The 14,636-nt window shown below is 50.6% G+C and overlaps 1 protein-coding gene and 1 long non-coding RNA gene across 2 annotated transcripts; one reads left to right on the plus strand and one right to left on the minus strand.

The window, feature by feature from the left end:
- Positions 1-3,657: 3,657 nt before the first annotated feature.
- Positions 3,658-11,588, minus strand: LOC124230822 (uncharacterized). Its single transcript, XR_006886295.1, has 3 exons — positions 10,260-11,588; positions 5,712-5,842; positions 3,658-3,744 (listed from the first exon to the last, which is right to left on the minus strand). It is a non-coding gene; the product is annotated as an uncharacterized LOC124230822 (long non-coding RNA).
- On the plus strand, positions 7,388-10,315 carry LOC124230818 (feline leukemia virus subgroup C receptor-related protein 2-like). The gene is made up of 2 exons (XM_046647204.1): positions 7,388-8,101; positions 10,180-10,315. Exons 1-2 carry the CDS (start codon positions 7,475-7,477, stop codon positions 10,222-10,224), a joined length of 672 nt encoding a protein of 223 aa, XP_046503160.1. The 5' UTR covers positions 7,388-7,474; the 3' UTR covers positions 10,225-10,315.
- Positions 11,589-14,636: the final 3,048 nt, after the last annotated feature.

Here is a 14,636-nt window from a genome sequence, read left to right on the forward strand (position 1 = left end):
GGGTCCTTGCACCAACTGTTCTCTCTGCCTGGATGCCCTTCCCCTCTCTTTCATCCAGTTAGTTCCCACTCTTTCTTAGGATCTAGCTCATCTGGCCTTCTTTACAAATTCTTACAAATAACCCTCACGGCCCTTATCACAGTTTAACTTACGCCTGTGGGAGCGTTTGACTGACAGTTGTCCTCCCAACTAGACTGCAAGCTCCATGAGGGCAGGGAGAGACCATGTCTGTTTCCCTCACTGCTGAAACCACAACACCGGCCACAGGGCCTGGCTGAGTCTCACCTCCTCCTCCAGACCCCATTCAAACATGTCTGAGAGGCCCTCTCGGGCTCCCCACTTTGTCAGTCCATGAAGCAGAGTGGACCTCTACCACGCATTTATGGTGCCTCGCTGCAACAATTTGCTCACGTGTCTGTCTCAGCCCCAGTGTGTGGACTCTGGGAGGGCTAGAACCACTGACTTTGCTGTGTTTGTTTCCCCGACACCCAGCACAGTGCTTGGCCTGCAGGGGCCAGCTGTGTGAATAAATGCATCATGGTAAAGACAGCTCCCCGGGCCGGGGTGTCTTCCCCCACAAACTGAGCGGCTGGACCACAGGATTCTGGGTGTCCTTTCTCTCACACTCTGGCTCCCACATCACATAACCCTGCCCGTCAGCGCCTCTCTGCTTTGTCACCCATGTGCCTTAACTGTGGCCCTGGCAATCAGCAAACCTCCTGCCACCACAGGTCCTCTGTTTCGCTCTGCAAAGAAAGCCTCACACCTCGGGCTTTCTATACATTATGCAAAAGTAAGCTGTTTAATAGCTCCTTCCTCTGACTCATATTTTTTCCTTAGGTGTTTCTCAAGTTTATGCAGCATCTTTCTTTGTTTTCTACTTATTGAGAAGCATTTAAAATACATAAAAAGGTATGAAGAATAACGTGGGGGACACCCATGAACACACCCAAGTGCGGAGAGCTGAGGAAATAAACTGTGACCCGCGGATGTGGGCCTTTTCTTCAGTGAAGAACGAATACCATCCGAGGCCTCTCTGGATACAGCCGCGTGTTTCCAGGGAACTGAGACTGCGATTTCCAGCACTGCCTCCGGGACAGAGCCCACGTCTCCGTGTCCAGGCGGGGGCTCTCCTCCTGTGTTCCCTTCTAAGGAGAGCGAGGCTCCTTCTCCCCAAGGTCTTGACACAGCCAGACCACAGTCCCTTCCAGGACAGACCCCGAGACCCTCTCAACTGAGGGGACCCCAGAGGGGAAGGCATCCAGAATCCCGCTCAGCACAGGAATGCCCTCCCCGCCGTCCTGCCCTGTGGGCTCCGGGAGATGTGGCCCTGGGCTCCAAACCCGTGGGGGAGGCACCTCAGAAAAGAACAAGGCAAACCTAAGAAACAAAGGAGACAGCAGCATTCAGAACAAGCTGCAAGTGTTTTCCCTCAGGTTGAGGCCTTCTGGAGGTGGGACTCATCCAGGAGTTGCATCCCAGAGCTCAGGGCAACCATGCCTTCGTGCCCCTTCTGTGGGCCACATGTCGAGCCAGAGGCTGGGGTTTGAATGTGAGTAGGACACGGTCCACAGGCTGGAGGAACTCACGGTAAGTGGATGACTTGAAAGGTTAAGAAACACTCATGATGCAGTGTGCCAGGAGCCACTGTGACGGGGTACGGGCGAGGTGTCAATAAAGCCTCTGAATCACACTTAGGGCATCTGGGAAGGCTTCCTGGAGGAGGGGATGCTTGTCCCGCATTGTGAAGGATGACAAGCGCAGGGCATGATGTATTCACAAAGCTTGTGGGGAGCTGCAGGTGGTTCCAGCTGCCTGGCGTGAAGGTGGGAGTGGGCAGTGGTGGGAGAGGTGGCCAGAGAGACATCACAAAGGCCTTGTGTGCTCCTCTGAGGAGTGTGAACTTCTGCAAGCTAGGGGCGGCCACTGGAGGAGTGGAGGCAGGGCAGAGGCCTGAAGGGAATTGGGAAGCCCTGGAAAGTGGTGTGGTCGTGAACTGGAGGAGGAAGAACAAGGAGGAGGGGGTCGCAGGACCAAGGGGAGATGCCACGAGAGTCTGCACAAGGTGATGTCGAAGGAAAAGGAGAGGAGGGAAGATGGTAAGGAGATCAACGCCCAGGGGACACTGAGAAGGAGGGAAGGGAGGTTCTGGGGATTCTCGGCATTTGGGTTTGGCTAAGTGGGAGCTGGCAGTGCCATTCCCTGACAGAGAGGATTCCAGAAGAGGAGACCTTGTTGTGGTCTTTGGATGATGGCACAGAGGTGAGGCCTCAGTAGAGGGGATAAGACCTCCACAGAATCTCCAAGAGAGAAAGTCACTAGAAGCAGAAAGAAGGTCAGAGAAGGACAAGCAAGACCCGCATGTGGGTAATAGGGCCTCTGACCACACACCCGGTTCCCCGAGGCGACAGCCTGGCACAGCTTTGGAGGACACAGCATCCCTGAGGTCCCAGCGCTGGAGACTTGGGTGCCTGTTTCAGCACCAACATCATAAACTGCACGATGGAACTGACCACACCCCTAGGCGTCACCTGTGGGCCTCGGTGATGCAAGTCCACCGCCATTCTTTTTGTTTCTATTTTTAAATTTTTGAAGTTTTTTTGATAACCAAGGTTATACATAGTTTAAAGAATCAAGGAGACATGTATCAAAATGTCAGTTTCTTTCCTCATTCCCACTCCCTTGAGGCAATTGCTTTCAGTTCTTATTAGATGATTCTCTTCTATTTACCTCCATAGCTCTACACAACATGGATATATGGAACCTTCCTGATTATGTCCCTGTCAGGAATCAGCTCCTGACTTTCCAATGTGGCAGACAAAGATTTAGCTCTGTTAACCCCACCCTCATCTCCACCACACACATGTGCCCACTTCCCACTCCCCCATCCTCCTGAAATGCTTCTATCATATTTGGTTATATCAACTTTCAGCGTTCACATTATTATGACTGGGTTCATGCTACTCACAACTGAGTCACTCGAGGTCACCATGATTTTTCCCCTCTCCTTCATAGCCTTTTACATTCCACAGGAGTTAATAGTCTTGTCCCCTCGCCCCCATTTATTTAGTTATACTTCGTGGTACTTATCACTGGTCCAACCCCTAATTCTCCCCCATTTATGTAGACCCCCTCGCTGTACTTTCAAACACAATTCTATCAGTGTCATCATCTTCATCACATCTTCCCTGGAGCCTTTTGAGCAGCTTTAATCTGAATGGGCTGCTTTCTATGCCCAGCCCATGGCTGTCCTCCTGGGATCTTCCTTCCCATGATCTTGGTGATTCTCATCGCCTGCCTCTCATTTCCTCCCTTGTTTTGGTGGAGTACATCCTTTAGCAGCTTTCTAGAAGAGAGGCTAAGGCTGTAACTTTTTTGAAACTTTGCATGTCATGTGTGAAAATATTTGATTCTCTTCTCATCCTTTTTTCTTTGGTAGTTTAGGTATAGAATTCTAGGCAGGAAATGGTTTTCCTTCAGAAAGCATTTTCCACTGACTTCCAGTTTCCAGGTTCGATGATAACTCTGAAGACATTCTGTTCCTGTTGTTTTGGAAAACATTTTATGAAACCTGTTTTTATCTTTGAAAACCTATTGGATCTCCTCTTTGTCTCAGTTTTCTGAAATTTCATGGCAATGTGTAATTCAACTCAATTCTCCCAAAAGGTGTTGAGAGCTTGCGCTGTATAGCTTCTCTCTCTAAATGCTCCGCTGAATACAGAGATACACACAAGTCGTCAGGAGCTAGAAATACATGGGGAGTGTGGGGATAAGGCAAACAGAATATTGGTGAGTGTTCAGTATTACGCATAGAAATACACATATAAGATTTGTAAGGGCAACATTTTTACAAATTGCAAGTTTTGGTATTTCTTAAGAGGGACAAATCCAGGGTCTCAACCTGATGAATTGCGTTAGCAAGTTGGCCTTCCCAGCACTCAGCCAACTTCCAGCCTCCCACACCTCCAGCCTCTGTCGACTGGGTGGAAAGCTGTCAATACTCCTGTGATGTGTTGCCTTCCAAGTTGTGCTCTCCCTGCTGGAGCTGTTGTTGGCCTCTAGGGGGCGAACGTTGCCACCATTCTGCAGAGCGCCAGGACAGGCTGAATTCACTGCCAGAGGCTCCCTCAAGCTCCTTATACAGGCAGTTGCCACAGAACCAAGAACCAGGGCCCCTTTTCCGGAAGCAATCCCTAAAACGCATTTCTCCTTCCCCTTCAAGGTGCATCTATAGACATCTATAGATAGGACATACAGCTAAATAGATGGACTACATAATAAGCTGCTCAATAAATGTTTTTCAAAGGATGAATACAGAATACTTCTCTCCATGTGCTGTCTGCCCAATATCTATATAGCTGGCCTCCCCCCGGTGGGAATCAGCCAAGAGATGGCACCACCCTTGTGGCTGCCAGAATATTCTTATTGAAAACAATTGACACATTATCCTGTTTAATTCTCACAATTAATGAGGCAGGTATTTTCAATGCTCATTTTGCAGTTTCAGAGACTGAAGGAGAGAGAGGTTAATTAACTTGCCCAAGATCCCAAAGCTGACAATGGCAGAACAGAGCTTCAGATCTTTTTTTTTCGACTCCTTTTTTTTTTTTTTTTAAAGATCGGCATATGAGCTAACATCTGTTCCAATCTTCGTCTTCTTTTTTTTTTTAACTTCTTCTCCCTAAAGCCCTCCAGTACATGGTTGTATATCTAGTTGTGGGTACCTCTGGTTGTGGCATGTGGGACCCCACCTCAGTGTGACTTGATGAGCGGTGTAATGTCCGCCCCCAGGATCCAACCCGCGAAACCCTGGGCCGCCAAAAGGGGTGTGCGAACTTAACCACTCAGCCATGGGGCCAGCCCCAAGCTTCAGATCTTGAGTAGACTGAATGCAGAGCTCACAATAGATCCCATGGGCTCCAACATAAAAGGCGACCCCAAATACTGCTGAATCCCGGGTTAGACCCCTTGGGACTCGTCGCCAAATGGAAGCATTGCCCCAGAGGAGCATGTGGGAGAGGCTGCATGGGAGCGAACTGAGTAACCTGTCTTACTGTTGCTTGTTCTCATGCTAATTAGCTGTGTGACTCTGATAACACAGTGTGACTCTGTGGGCCTCAGTTTCCATTTCAGTAAAGGAAGTGAAGAATATATTCTGAAGGCTTTTGGGAGAGGACCCTGATGACCTAGGGAAGAGAAACAGTGAAGGTCTCAGAAGGTTCCAAGAGAACCTAGGTTCTGTGCTCCCTGGAGAAGGATGGGAAACACCGTTGGAATTCCAGGAAGACGGGATGTTGACCTAGTGTGGAAATTCTTAGGTGGGTCTGAGACCCCTCTTCAAACATCCATTATAATCCAAGACCTCAAATTTCCACTGAAAAGTGGGTGCCTCCAAGCAGCCTTCCCTCTCCTGGGAACCAGTGGTTCTAATTCCACCAGAGGTGCCCACAGGTGGCTGCATGTTGAGGTCCCCTGGGGACCTTTAAACATGCAGGTGCCGGGGTCCAGTCTCACAGACCCTGATTTGTGCTGTGGCTGAGGCACTGGGAATGTTAAGAGCTCAGGATGTGATTTTATTGCTCAACCCAAGTTAGTGCCACTGCCCAGAGCTTTAAATTCTTCATTTTGGTCTAAAGGTTAAAAAAGAAAACCATGGGGAGGCAGTGGCACCCAGAGGCTCTCAAACTTTAATGTGCAAACAGACGAATCACCTGGAGATCTCTGAAATGCAGCCTCTAATTCAGTAGGTCCAGGTTGGGGCTGGGCTGCTGCCCTTGGAAGAAGCTTCCAGAGGATGCCCACACTGCTGTCCCCAGACCACACTGGAGCAGCTGGGCTGTAGCTTGAATGAACAGAAATTTGTGTTAGAATGATGGCTCTTCAGGCCAGCTCAGACCTTAAGCACAAAGTTACTTCTCTTCTCTGAGCTGTTTTGTTTTCTGTAAAATGCAGGGAAGCAATACTAACTACATCCCAGGATTCTTGTGATCCTTAAATGAGATAACGCAGTGGTCATGTTTAGCACAATATAACAATCATTAGCTTTTTAATCCTAGGGTAGTCAACACTCACGGAATGCTTACAAACCTGCCAGAATTTTCAAAGCGCTTTCATGCCTTAACTGTTCAAACCTCACAACAACACTCTGAAGTGCGTCGTGCTATTTTATCGTCCTTATTTCACAGATGAAGACATGAGGCACAGAGAGGTGGAGTACCTTAAGTTACGGTACACACCTAGGAGTAGCTAAGCCGGTGTTTGCACCCAGGGAGAAGCTGGGCTCTTATCCCTCCCCAGGGCTGAAGGGGATCAGTGGGAACAGGCACTTCCGCCCTGCAGGCCTGCCTTTCTGGAGGCGAGGACTTGAGGGCTTACCCTCTGGAAAGGGCTGAGCCCAGCAGGCGGCAGCCTAGGGTACGTGGGTGCAAAGACCACTTACAGACCCCGCCCAGAGGCAGCGCTGTGCTGGGCCTGTCACCGCAAACCCACCTCCGCTAGATCCTCAACGTCTGCGAACTCCCCTGCACCCTCCGCCCTCAGGGCCCCGCCTAGGAGGCCGCCCGGGCGTCCATCAGGAAAGAACAGCCCTCCCTCACAGGTTCCAGCCCGAGTTCCCCAAGATAGACCATGTCCGCAGGGAAGCAAAGAGCACAGCGAGTTTTACCCCAGGAGCGCAACCAGACCGGGAGATCCACAAATCTCTCTCTCTGCCGAAAGTTCAGGGGGAGTCTGGGAGCCCAGCCAAGCTGGGAAAAGTCGGGAAGCCCTCTTTGATTCCCCAGAGCGCTTTGGGGGCGCCGCGCACCGGTGGGCGCGCGGAGGGATGGGGCCCGGCACCGAGGAGACTCCGTTTGGCGAGTCACCTCGGGAGGGCGAAGAGACTTATTTGCGGGGTCCCCGGGAGGGGGCTAATGAATTTGAGGGGCCGTGCGTGGGAGTGGGTTAACCAGCGGTTTCCATGGCGCCCGGGGCAGGTGAGAGGAATGCACCACAAGTTGTGGCGAAACAACTGCGCTGCAGGGCCAGCCCGGCTGGAGAAGGCGGGCGGGAGTGGAGGGGGGCGGGGGGACGCCGGGCTGGACCGGGCGGGGCGGTCACGTGCGCCCGAGGGGGCGAGGCCCCTAGCCGGCCCGGGGAGCGAACGGAAACCGGCGAAGTGGCTGCGCAAGGAGCGAACTTCTGCCAGGACGGAGGGGCTAAACGCGGACAGAACGCCCTGGGACGACTCCGACGGCCAGGACCCGGCTGAGGCGTCTGCCTTGGCTTGGGGACGGTGGTCGGCGACAGAGGTCGCCAAGGAAACGTGGGAGTAGGATCTCGGGGTGAGCGCAGGCTGGGGTCTCCGTTTATTCGTGGGCGGTCTGCGGCAAACGCCTCGTCAGCTCTAGGGGACCAGCCGAGGCCACCGTCCCTTGAGACCGCTGGTGTTCTCAGCACCCGTCGAGGGTTCCAGGGGAGGCTGTGGTCATGGAGAATGAAGATCCCAAACAACGGCAGTGCCATGGCACCCCTGCGCAGGAGTCCGCAGTCCGGTCGGCACCCAGCCTCTCGGCCCACCCCAGCGTCTCTGCGTACCCCCAGCAGTTCGGCGCACCCCACTACCTCAGCCCAACCTGGTGTCTTGGCCCATCCCAGTTGCCCCGGCCCCGAGGACCTTAGCGTGATCAAGGTGAGCAAGTGCCGATGGGCGGTGATCCTGGTGTTCAGCTGCTCCTCCACGTGCAAGGCTTTCCAGTGGATCCAGTACGGCTCCATCAAAAACATCTTCATGAACTTCTACGGGGTCAGTACCATAGCCATCGAGTGGCTGTCCATGTGCTACATGCTGACCTACATCCCCCTACTCGTGCCGGGCGCCTGGCTGCTGGAGAAACTCGGCCTGCGCACCATCACCCTCATCGCCGCCGGTCTCACCTGCCTGGGGGCCTGGGTGAAGTTGGGCAGCCTGAAGCCACATCTCTTCCCAGTCACCGTGCTGGGCCAGGTCATCTGCTCTGTGGCCCAGGTCTTCATCCTGGGCATGCCCTCCCGCATCGCTTCCGTCTGGTTCGGGCCTAATGAGGTTTCAACAGCCTGCTCCATAGCTGTCCTTGGCAATCAGGTGGGTAGAGGATCTGCGGATGTTCAGAGCAATGGGCGTCATGTCATTGTGAGACTGAGTGGCTTAGGTTGTCCCTAACTGTGTGGGTGGGAGCCTGCAGTTTTCTGACTTGAGCAGTGTTTGTGACTCTGGGTGACTGGCTGGGTGTGACTGACAGTGTGAGTGAGTGATGATGACTGGGTGACAGTGTGTGAGGTTCCGGGTAACAAAAGGAGGGGACCTTTTCTTTCACCCATAATTTCTCCTCCCCCAGCAGAAAGCATGCTTCTGGAACATATGCTGTTTATATGATCTCTTTACTGAAGCTGTCAGTCCATCAGCTTCGACCTGTGACTTAGGAAAGCTGTTCTTTGGCAGGGAGCAGCCCTTGGGGGTCAGACTCTTCTGGTGTCATCAGAATTTGGGAGGTGTTTAGCCTGAGCAGCCAGCTTTCCTAAAGTCAGCATCTCCCGTCCTGCAGAGAGTCGTCGAGAGGTGCCCTGCTGGTGCTGGGCACTGTTCTTACCTCCTTTTATTCACAGCTGAAGCCGGGACAGTGGGAACAAAGCTGTGTGCCAAACTCCATCCCTGTGGTTTATAGCCTAGTCCAGCAGGATGGAGTAGAAACCTGGCTCTGAATTTCCAAGGCCTAGAAACCTTGGAAAGGCCTGGAAAGCTCACATCTTAATCCCCTCTCTTTCCTTTTTGGAAGGACAATCTCAAATTCTTTGCATCTCAATGTGGTTATGACCCAGAAAGTCAGGCGTGTGTTGAATCTAATGGCCTTTTCCAATTATTTGACGCAACTCTTTATGGACTCCTCGTTTATCTGGACCACTGCCTCTGGTCCCACTTCTTCCCAAGCACGTGTAGTTGTGGCTACATGTTTGGCAAATGGACCAGTGACCCTTACTTCTTATAGGCCTGTTTTCTTTTACCTGTTCATTGCATTTAGAAAATTTAAACTTTCATTTAAATTTCTCATTTGGATCAGAAATTTCCAAATCTTCTCTAAAGGCAAATTTCCATTCTGTTCCTCTTCAGCACCAGGCAGGTAACTTGAGGTGAATTTCCCTGTGCAGGGAGGTCCTGCCTCTGGGGTAATAGCGTAAGCAGCCCGTGAAAGCCGACAGAGGGGGCTTCTTTAGCACACAAACAGGCAAGATAAAATCCTGTAGTCAGTTTTCTTTCACCTGTAGCTTTGAATGTTCTGAAGATTGAATTGATTTGAGGTCTGAGGGTGAAACAAGATGGATCTTTGGTTCAGGGTAATGAAGAAATAGGGATTGAGAGGGACATCTGCCAACTCCCTACCCTCTAAGGGGATGTGACTGGATTTTAACATCCCCTGTGCAGCCCTGCTGGTGGGTTTGACACTACTGGAGTCTTCCTTTCTAGGAGGGTAAACCTGGGGGCGAAGGGCAGGACCCTTCAGGCTTCTTGAGGGTTGAATCCCCGGATGAGCAGAACAGGATTCAGACAAGGCCACTGCAGTCCCGGACCTGCTGTGTGGGGAGACAGGAGAGCTAACGGGGAGAAGTCCTCAGGAGGCCTGGTGAGATAGAGAAGGCAACCCTTTTTCTGTTAACCAGAAAGCATACACCAATAGTATTCAGAGCCCTCCTTACACACCCAAGAGGGAATTGAACACCAGATCCATCTTTAAAATTTAAAAAGAATAGTTATGCAGTCTCCACCCCCAACACCCACCCCAGTCGGGAAATGCTCAGAATTTTACGTGTGAAAACACTCTGAAGGCATGTATTTGTATCAAGGAGCCAGGTATTTAAGTTTGAGCTTTTAGGTTTAACCAATTGTGCTAAGTTAAAAAAAAATTAGGAAAAACTGAATTGTTTATGCTTCCTCTCCTAGAGATGACTAGGTTCGCTTCCTCTGCCTGTGTGCTAACCTTTCTGTCTGAGTAAAGCATGGCTGAGTGGAGGAGAAATATTAACAGAGCACCTTGAGCTTTGCTGCTTAGAAAAAAGGCTCCACAAAGATTCCACATGTCATTCCGCAGAATAATTCTTCGTGGCCTGCCAGCCTCACACTGATCAGCAGAACCCCTGCACCCTGCTAACTCTGACCTCTCGTTCTAGGGCTGCTTATGTGCTCCACACGTGCACCAGCCCTGCTTGCATTGAATCAACACTCCTCCATTCATTCAACAAGCATTTACCTGGCGCTCGCCTTTGGCCAGATGCTATGTGAGGGCTGCAAAGATCGTCCTTGCCGTGGCAGAGTTCCTGTACCTGGGTTTTTAAATTGTACCAGGCACCAAGATTCAGATTGAAAACAAACAAACAAACAAAACCAGAAAAAAACCTGCAAAAAACAGAGCAGAGTATAGAGGATTTCGTTTCAGTTCCCCACAAGGTTTTTACTATCTGCTTTGCCTAATTGCTATGGGAAAATTGAAGGGATGGAAGCTAATGTCTATTGAACACTTACCATGTGCAAGGCACTTTTTCATCCATGGTTTAATTTTTCAGTTCTGTGAGGTAGGTGGAACTGTCCCCATTGTTCCAGATGAGGACACTGAGACCTAGACGAATGCAGCAGCCTTCTCCAGGGTCCTACGGCTGCTGAGTGGTAGAAGGGAGATGTGAACCCCGCTCCACCTCCACGCCTGTCATAGCCAGTGTTGAGTCTTCACGGGGATAAAACGTTTATATTTTTTTTTTAAAAAAGGGGGCAGGATTCTGAGGTTCGAATTTTGCCCCGGTATCTTCAGTGTCCAGCAGTTTTCTCCAGAATTGGAGGGCCTGGCACCTGTCTTCTGTTCTGAAGTTCCCAGCATCAGCGTTGGCTCCCCACCGCTGTGCTGAAAACTGCAAAGGAGCTCAGTCTGTCTCTGAGCCTAGCTCCACAAGAAGGAGGGGCTCCAGTCTCTGGGAAGGAGAAACCAGCGAGGCCTGAGCTGAGGTGACAGAAGGAAGGGGTGTCTCAGACTGCAGCCCAGGCGGTTCCCTTTCTGTGGTCCGCTCTGACCAGTTGCACAGGTGGTAACAGCTTGGCAGTTTGTAGCAACACCTGTTCCATTGTTTCAAGGGGAAATGATCTGTGTGGAGTTTTGAGTGATGTGGACACATTGTGACTGGTCTAGGGTTGGAGGAGGGCTTTGTGTTGGACTCTGGTGATGGCTTCGTGGCACAGGGTGAGCCAGATGTGGGAGCTGGAAGAGAGCCTCAAGTCAGCTCCAGCCCCGATGACGAGCCCACAGCACTGACACTTCCTCAAGGACTCTGGGGCAGCTCGTAGCCCCGCAAAATCCAGAACCAGAGTAGGAGTGAATCTGTTTGCTTTTCGAGGTAAAGAAACTACAGTGACCTTATGGAATAAGTTCTGTAGAAGCCGCAGCTGGCTGGGCTGTCGAAAATAGTGCTGTCCAATAGAAAGAAAATGCAAGCCACTACTGCAAGCCACATACATAACTAAATTTTGCAGTAGCCAAATTAAAAATAGGTAAAATACAAATTTTAAAGTAGAAAGAACAGACCAACATTAGTTTTACTGCTGTATTTTATTTAACCCAATATATCCAATATATTATTTCAACAAGTAATCAATAAAATTACTAACAAACTATTTTATATTCTTTTTTCATACTGAGTCTTTGGAAATGGGCATGTATTTTGCACTTGCAGATAAGCCACATTTCCCAGCAAGGATGGGATGTGTGCAATAGCCAGGTAGGACAGCGCAGGGCTAGAACAAGGATGGAACTGGTAGAGGAGGAAGAGGTTTTCCTGGACCCTCTTAGGGACCCTGACTGGGTCTAAAAATTAAACTGACAAGTCACATTAACAGGAGAAAATCATCCAAATTTCTGTAATGTACGTATGACATGACACGGGAGCTTTACTGTTTCTTCATAAGAAAGTGAAGGAACAGTTAGACCTAAGTACTTTTGTGGTAGCTTTCACAAGGAAAGGACACTCGTTAGGAACGTGAATAGTCACAGAGTACGAGGTAACTAACTGGGGAGCCGCGCAAGGCCCATCTGTCAGGATTCGTCATGGGGGGTCCCTTTGTCTTCAGAGATAAGGATGCTCCCTTCCTCGGAGTCTAGGGAGGGCGCCTCTCACAGGAGGGCTTTGAGGCCTGTTTCAGGGAAGAAGGGTGAGGCCGCGGGAGGAGGTCAGAGGGATCTTCCTGCTTCTGCCATTTTCTCAGACTCCTCCAGCTTCAAACATTCATCATGCCAAGGTGCCTGAACCCTATCATATTTCAAGCAGTTGGAAATCAGAGTCTAGCAGATAAAGATAGGCTCTAGGAAACTGAGGCCAGCCTCAAGGAGGTTGTGTTTGCTGGACAGGCTGATCACATGGCATCACCCAGAGAGGCTGACTCAGCACCAGGGTTGTAAGGTGGGCCGTCAGCCTAGTCTTCTTCCAGAATCGTGGTCCCTTGGGTCTGTTAAAGCACAGGCTTATCATTCTGGATCTTCTAGTGTCAGAGGCCTTTCAAGGTCGGGGGGAAGTTTGGGGAGGTGAGGGCAGACTCTTGTTCTCTTCCTTTGTTGTTGTTGCTCAAGGCACACAAAGTGCCTGCCCACATGGCTGCCCACTCTCTGGCCTCCCCTCATGCGTTAGAAGAGAGGGACGGACAAGGCCTGGAGAGCAGAATGGAGCTGGTGGGGACTGAAATGAGATGGGGTGGGGCCGGGACCACAGCCTACAATGCTCATGGGGGCCAGCCAGGTCATATCCACGGGGCACAGTAGAAGTGACACTGGAGTGTGGTGGGGTCACAGCAAAAGTGAGAACACATCTCACCGAAGGACAGCAGCAGTTTCAGCTCCTGCCAGCCGTTGACATACAGAGTGTGACCCAGTGTGGTCAGGCCCCGCTTTTTTTTTTTCAAGAGAAAGCAGAAATCCAGATTTTTACGTGAAATCTGTTTTCTTTTTACTGTGGTAAAATATGCATAATATTTACCATTGTAACCATTTGTAAGTGTATAATTCAATGACATCAAATATGTTCACAATGTTGTGTATTAGCACTGTCTATACCCAAACATTTTCATCATCCCCAACAACTCTGTACCCGTTAAACAATGACTCCTCCCTTTCCCCCGCCAGCCCCTCGTAACCTCTGTTCTACTTTTCTTTTTTTATTTAAAGATTTTATTTTTCCTTTTTTTCCCCAAAGCCCCTGGTACATAGTTATATATTTTCAGTTGCGGGTCATTCTAGTTGTGGCATGTGGGAACCCACCTCAGTGTGGCCTGATGAGCAGTGCCATGTCCATGCCCAGGATCTGAGCAGCGAAACCCTGGGCCGCCGAAGCGGAGCGTGAGAACTTAACCACTCAGCCACGGGGCCAGCTCCATACTTTCTGTCTTTACGAATTTGCCTATTCCATAAACCTCACATAAGTGGAGTCATACCGTATTTATGTTTCTGTGTCTGGCTTATGAAATCTGTATTATAATGCTGAGAACTAATTCAAAAGTTGTATTATTATTATATTCTGTTTTGAAACTGTGGGTCAGATAAACTGCCCATTTGAGACTTCTGGGGAGGGTAACCCTAAACCCAATCCTGTTCTGCTCTCTCCTTCCTCGGAAAGACCTCACCAGAGATGCAGGCAGTGGAAACGAGCTCAGAGGCTGGCAACTCTGGGGAGGAAACTAGACCAGTGCTCCCTGATAATGGCCATTCACCTCTCCCGTGGGGCTAGGTAAAAATACAGATGTCTGGGCCCCCACGTGGACTTCCTGAACTGGACTTTCTAGGGGAGGGGCCCAGGCTCCTGTATTTTCAACTGGGCTCCCAGATGAGGCTAGTGGTCAGCACTTCTTGAAGCCGTCTGGAGAGAGGACCAGCACACCGTGGGAAGGCATCCTCCTGCTTGGAGCCACGTTCTTGTCAGGGCTGATTTATCATGTGTTTGCTGTGTGCTGAGTCCACTGTCCAGGGGGAAGCCATTGGGAGCTGAGCTACTCACTCTTCAGATTGAGGGGAGAAGCAGGGCTGGGGGTGGCATTCATAATTCTGATTCACTTAAGGTTCTGAAAATATACTCGAAGCCCTGGGGTGGGGGTGGGGGTGGGGTTGGCAGGTTGGGGAGAGGGGACGGCCCTCATAGAACGTGAGGCGGAAGTATTTCAGGTGCTGCTCATCCTCCTGTTTCTGTGACACTCAGCTCTGTGTACTGGACAAGGCTTGGGTTGGCCTGGCCGGACTTCTGTCTTGGCTTTGTGGCCTCACCAGACATCGTCGCAGGTACCTGCCAAGTCCACAGCATCACGTCTGAGTCTTCAGTTTAGTGGTCCAGGGCCCTCCTCCCTCCCCATTCCTAACCAGCCTGTCCCTTGTTCCCTCCCAGTCTGGTTCCTTAATTATCTCCTTGAAGATACACTGCTTAGGGAATAAGTCTTAGGCCGTGGAGAGTGACATCAGCAAGATGGTGGACCAGGAAGCTCCAGACCCTCACCCCCGCAGAAACATGAAACAAATTAGAACCTGGCTACAATGCCTTCCTTCTTAGAGCCATGGCAATCCATCAGGGAGCTGTGGCAACCAAGCAGATGCCCAACCCGGAAAAAG

This window comes from Equus quagga, chromosome 20 (assembly GCF_021613505.1).
Source record: "Equus quagga isolate Etosha38 chromosome 20, UCLA_HA_Equagga_1.0, whole genome shotgun sequence".
Lineage (NCBI taxonomy): Eukaryota > Metazoa > Chordata > Mammalia > Perissodactyla > Equidae > Equus > Equus quagga.

Coding starts and splice junctions, on each gene's coding strand:
- LOC124230818 (XM_046647204.1), top strand. CDS start 7,475: ATGAAGATCCCAAACAACGGCAGTGCCATGGCACCCCTGCGCAGGAGT. Junction 8,102..10,179: donor TAGCTGTCCTTGGCAATCAG/GTGGGTAGAGGA, acceptor CTCTCGTTCTAG/GGCTGCTTATGTGCTCCACA.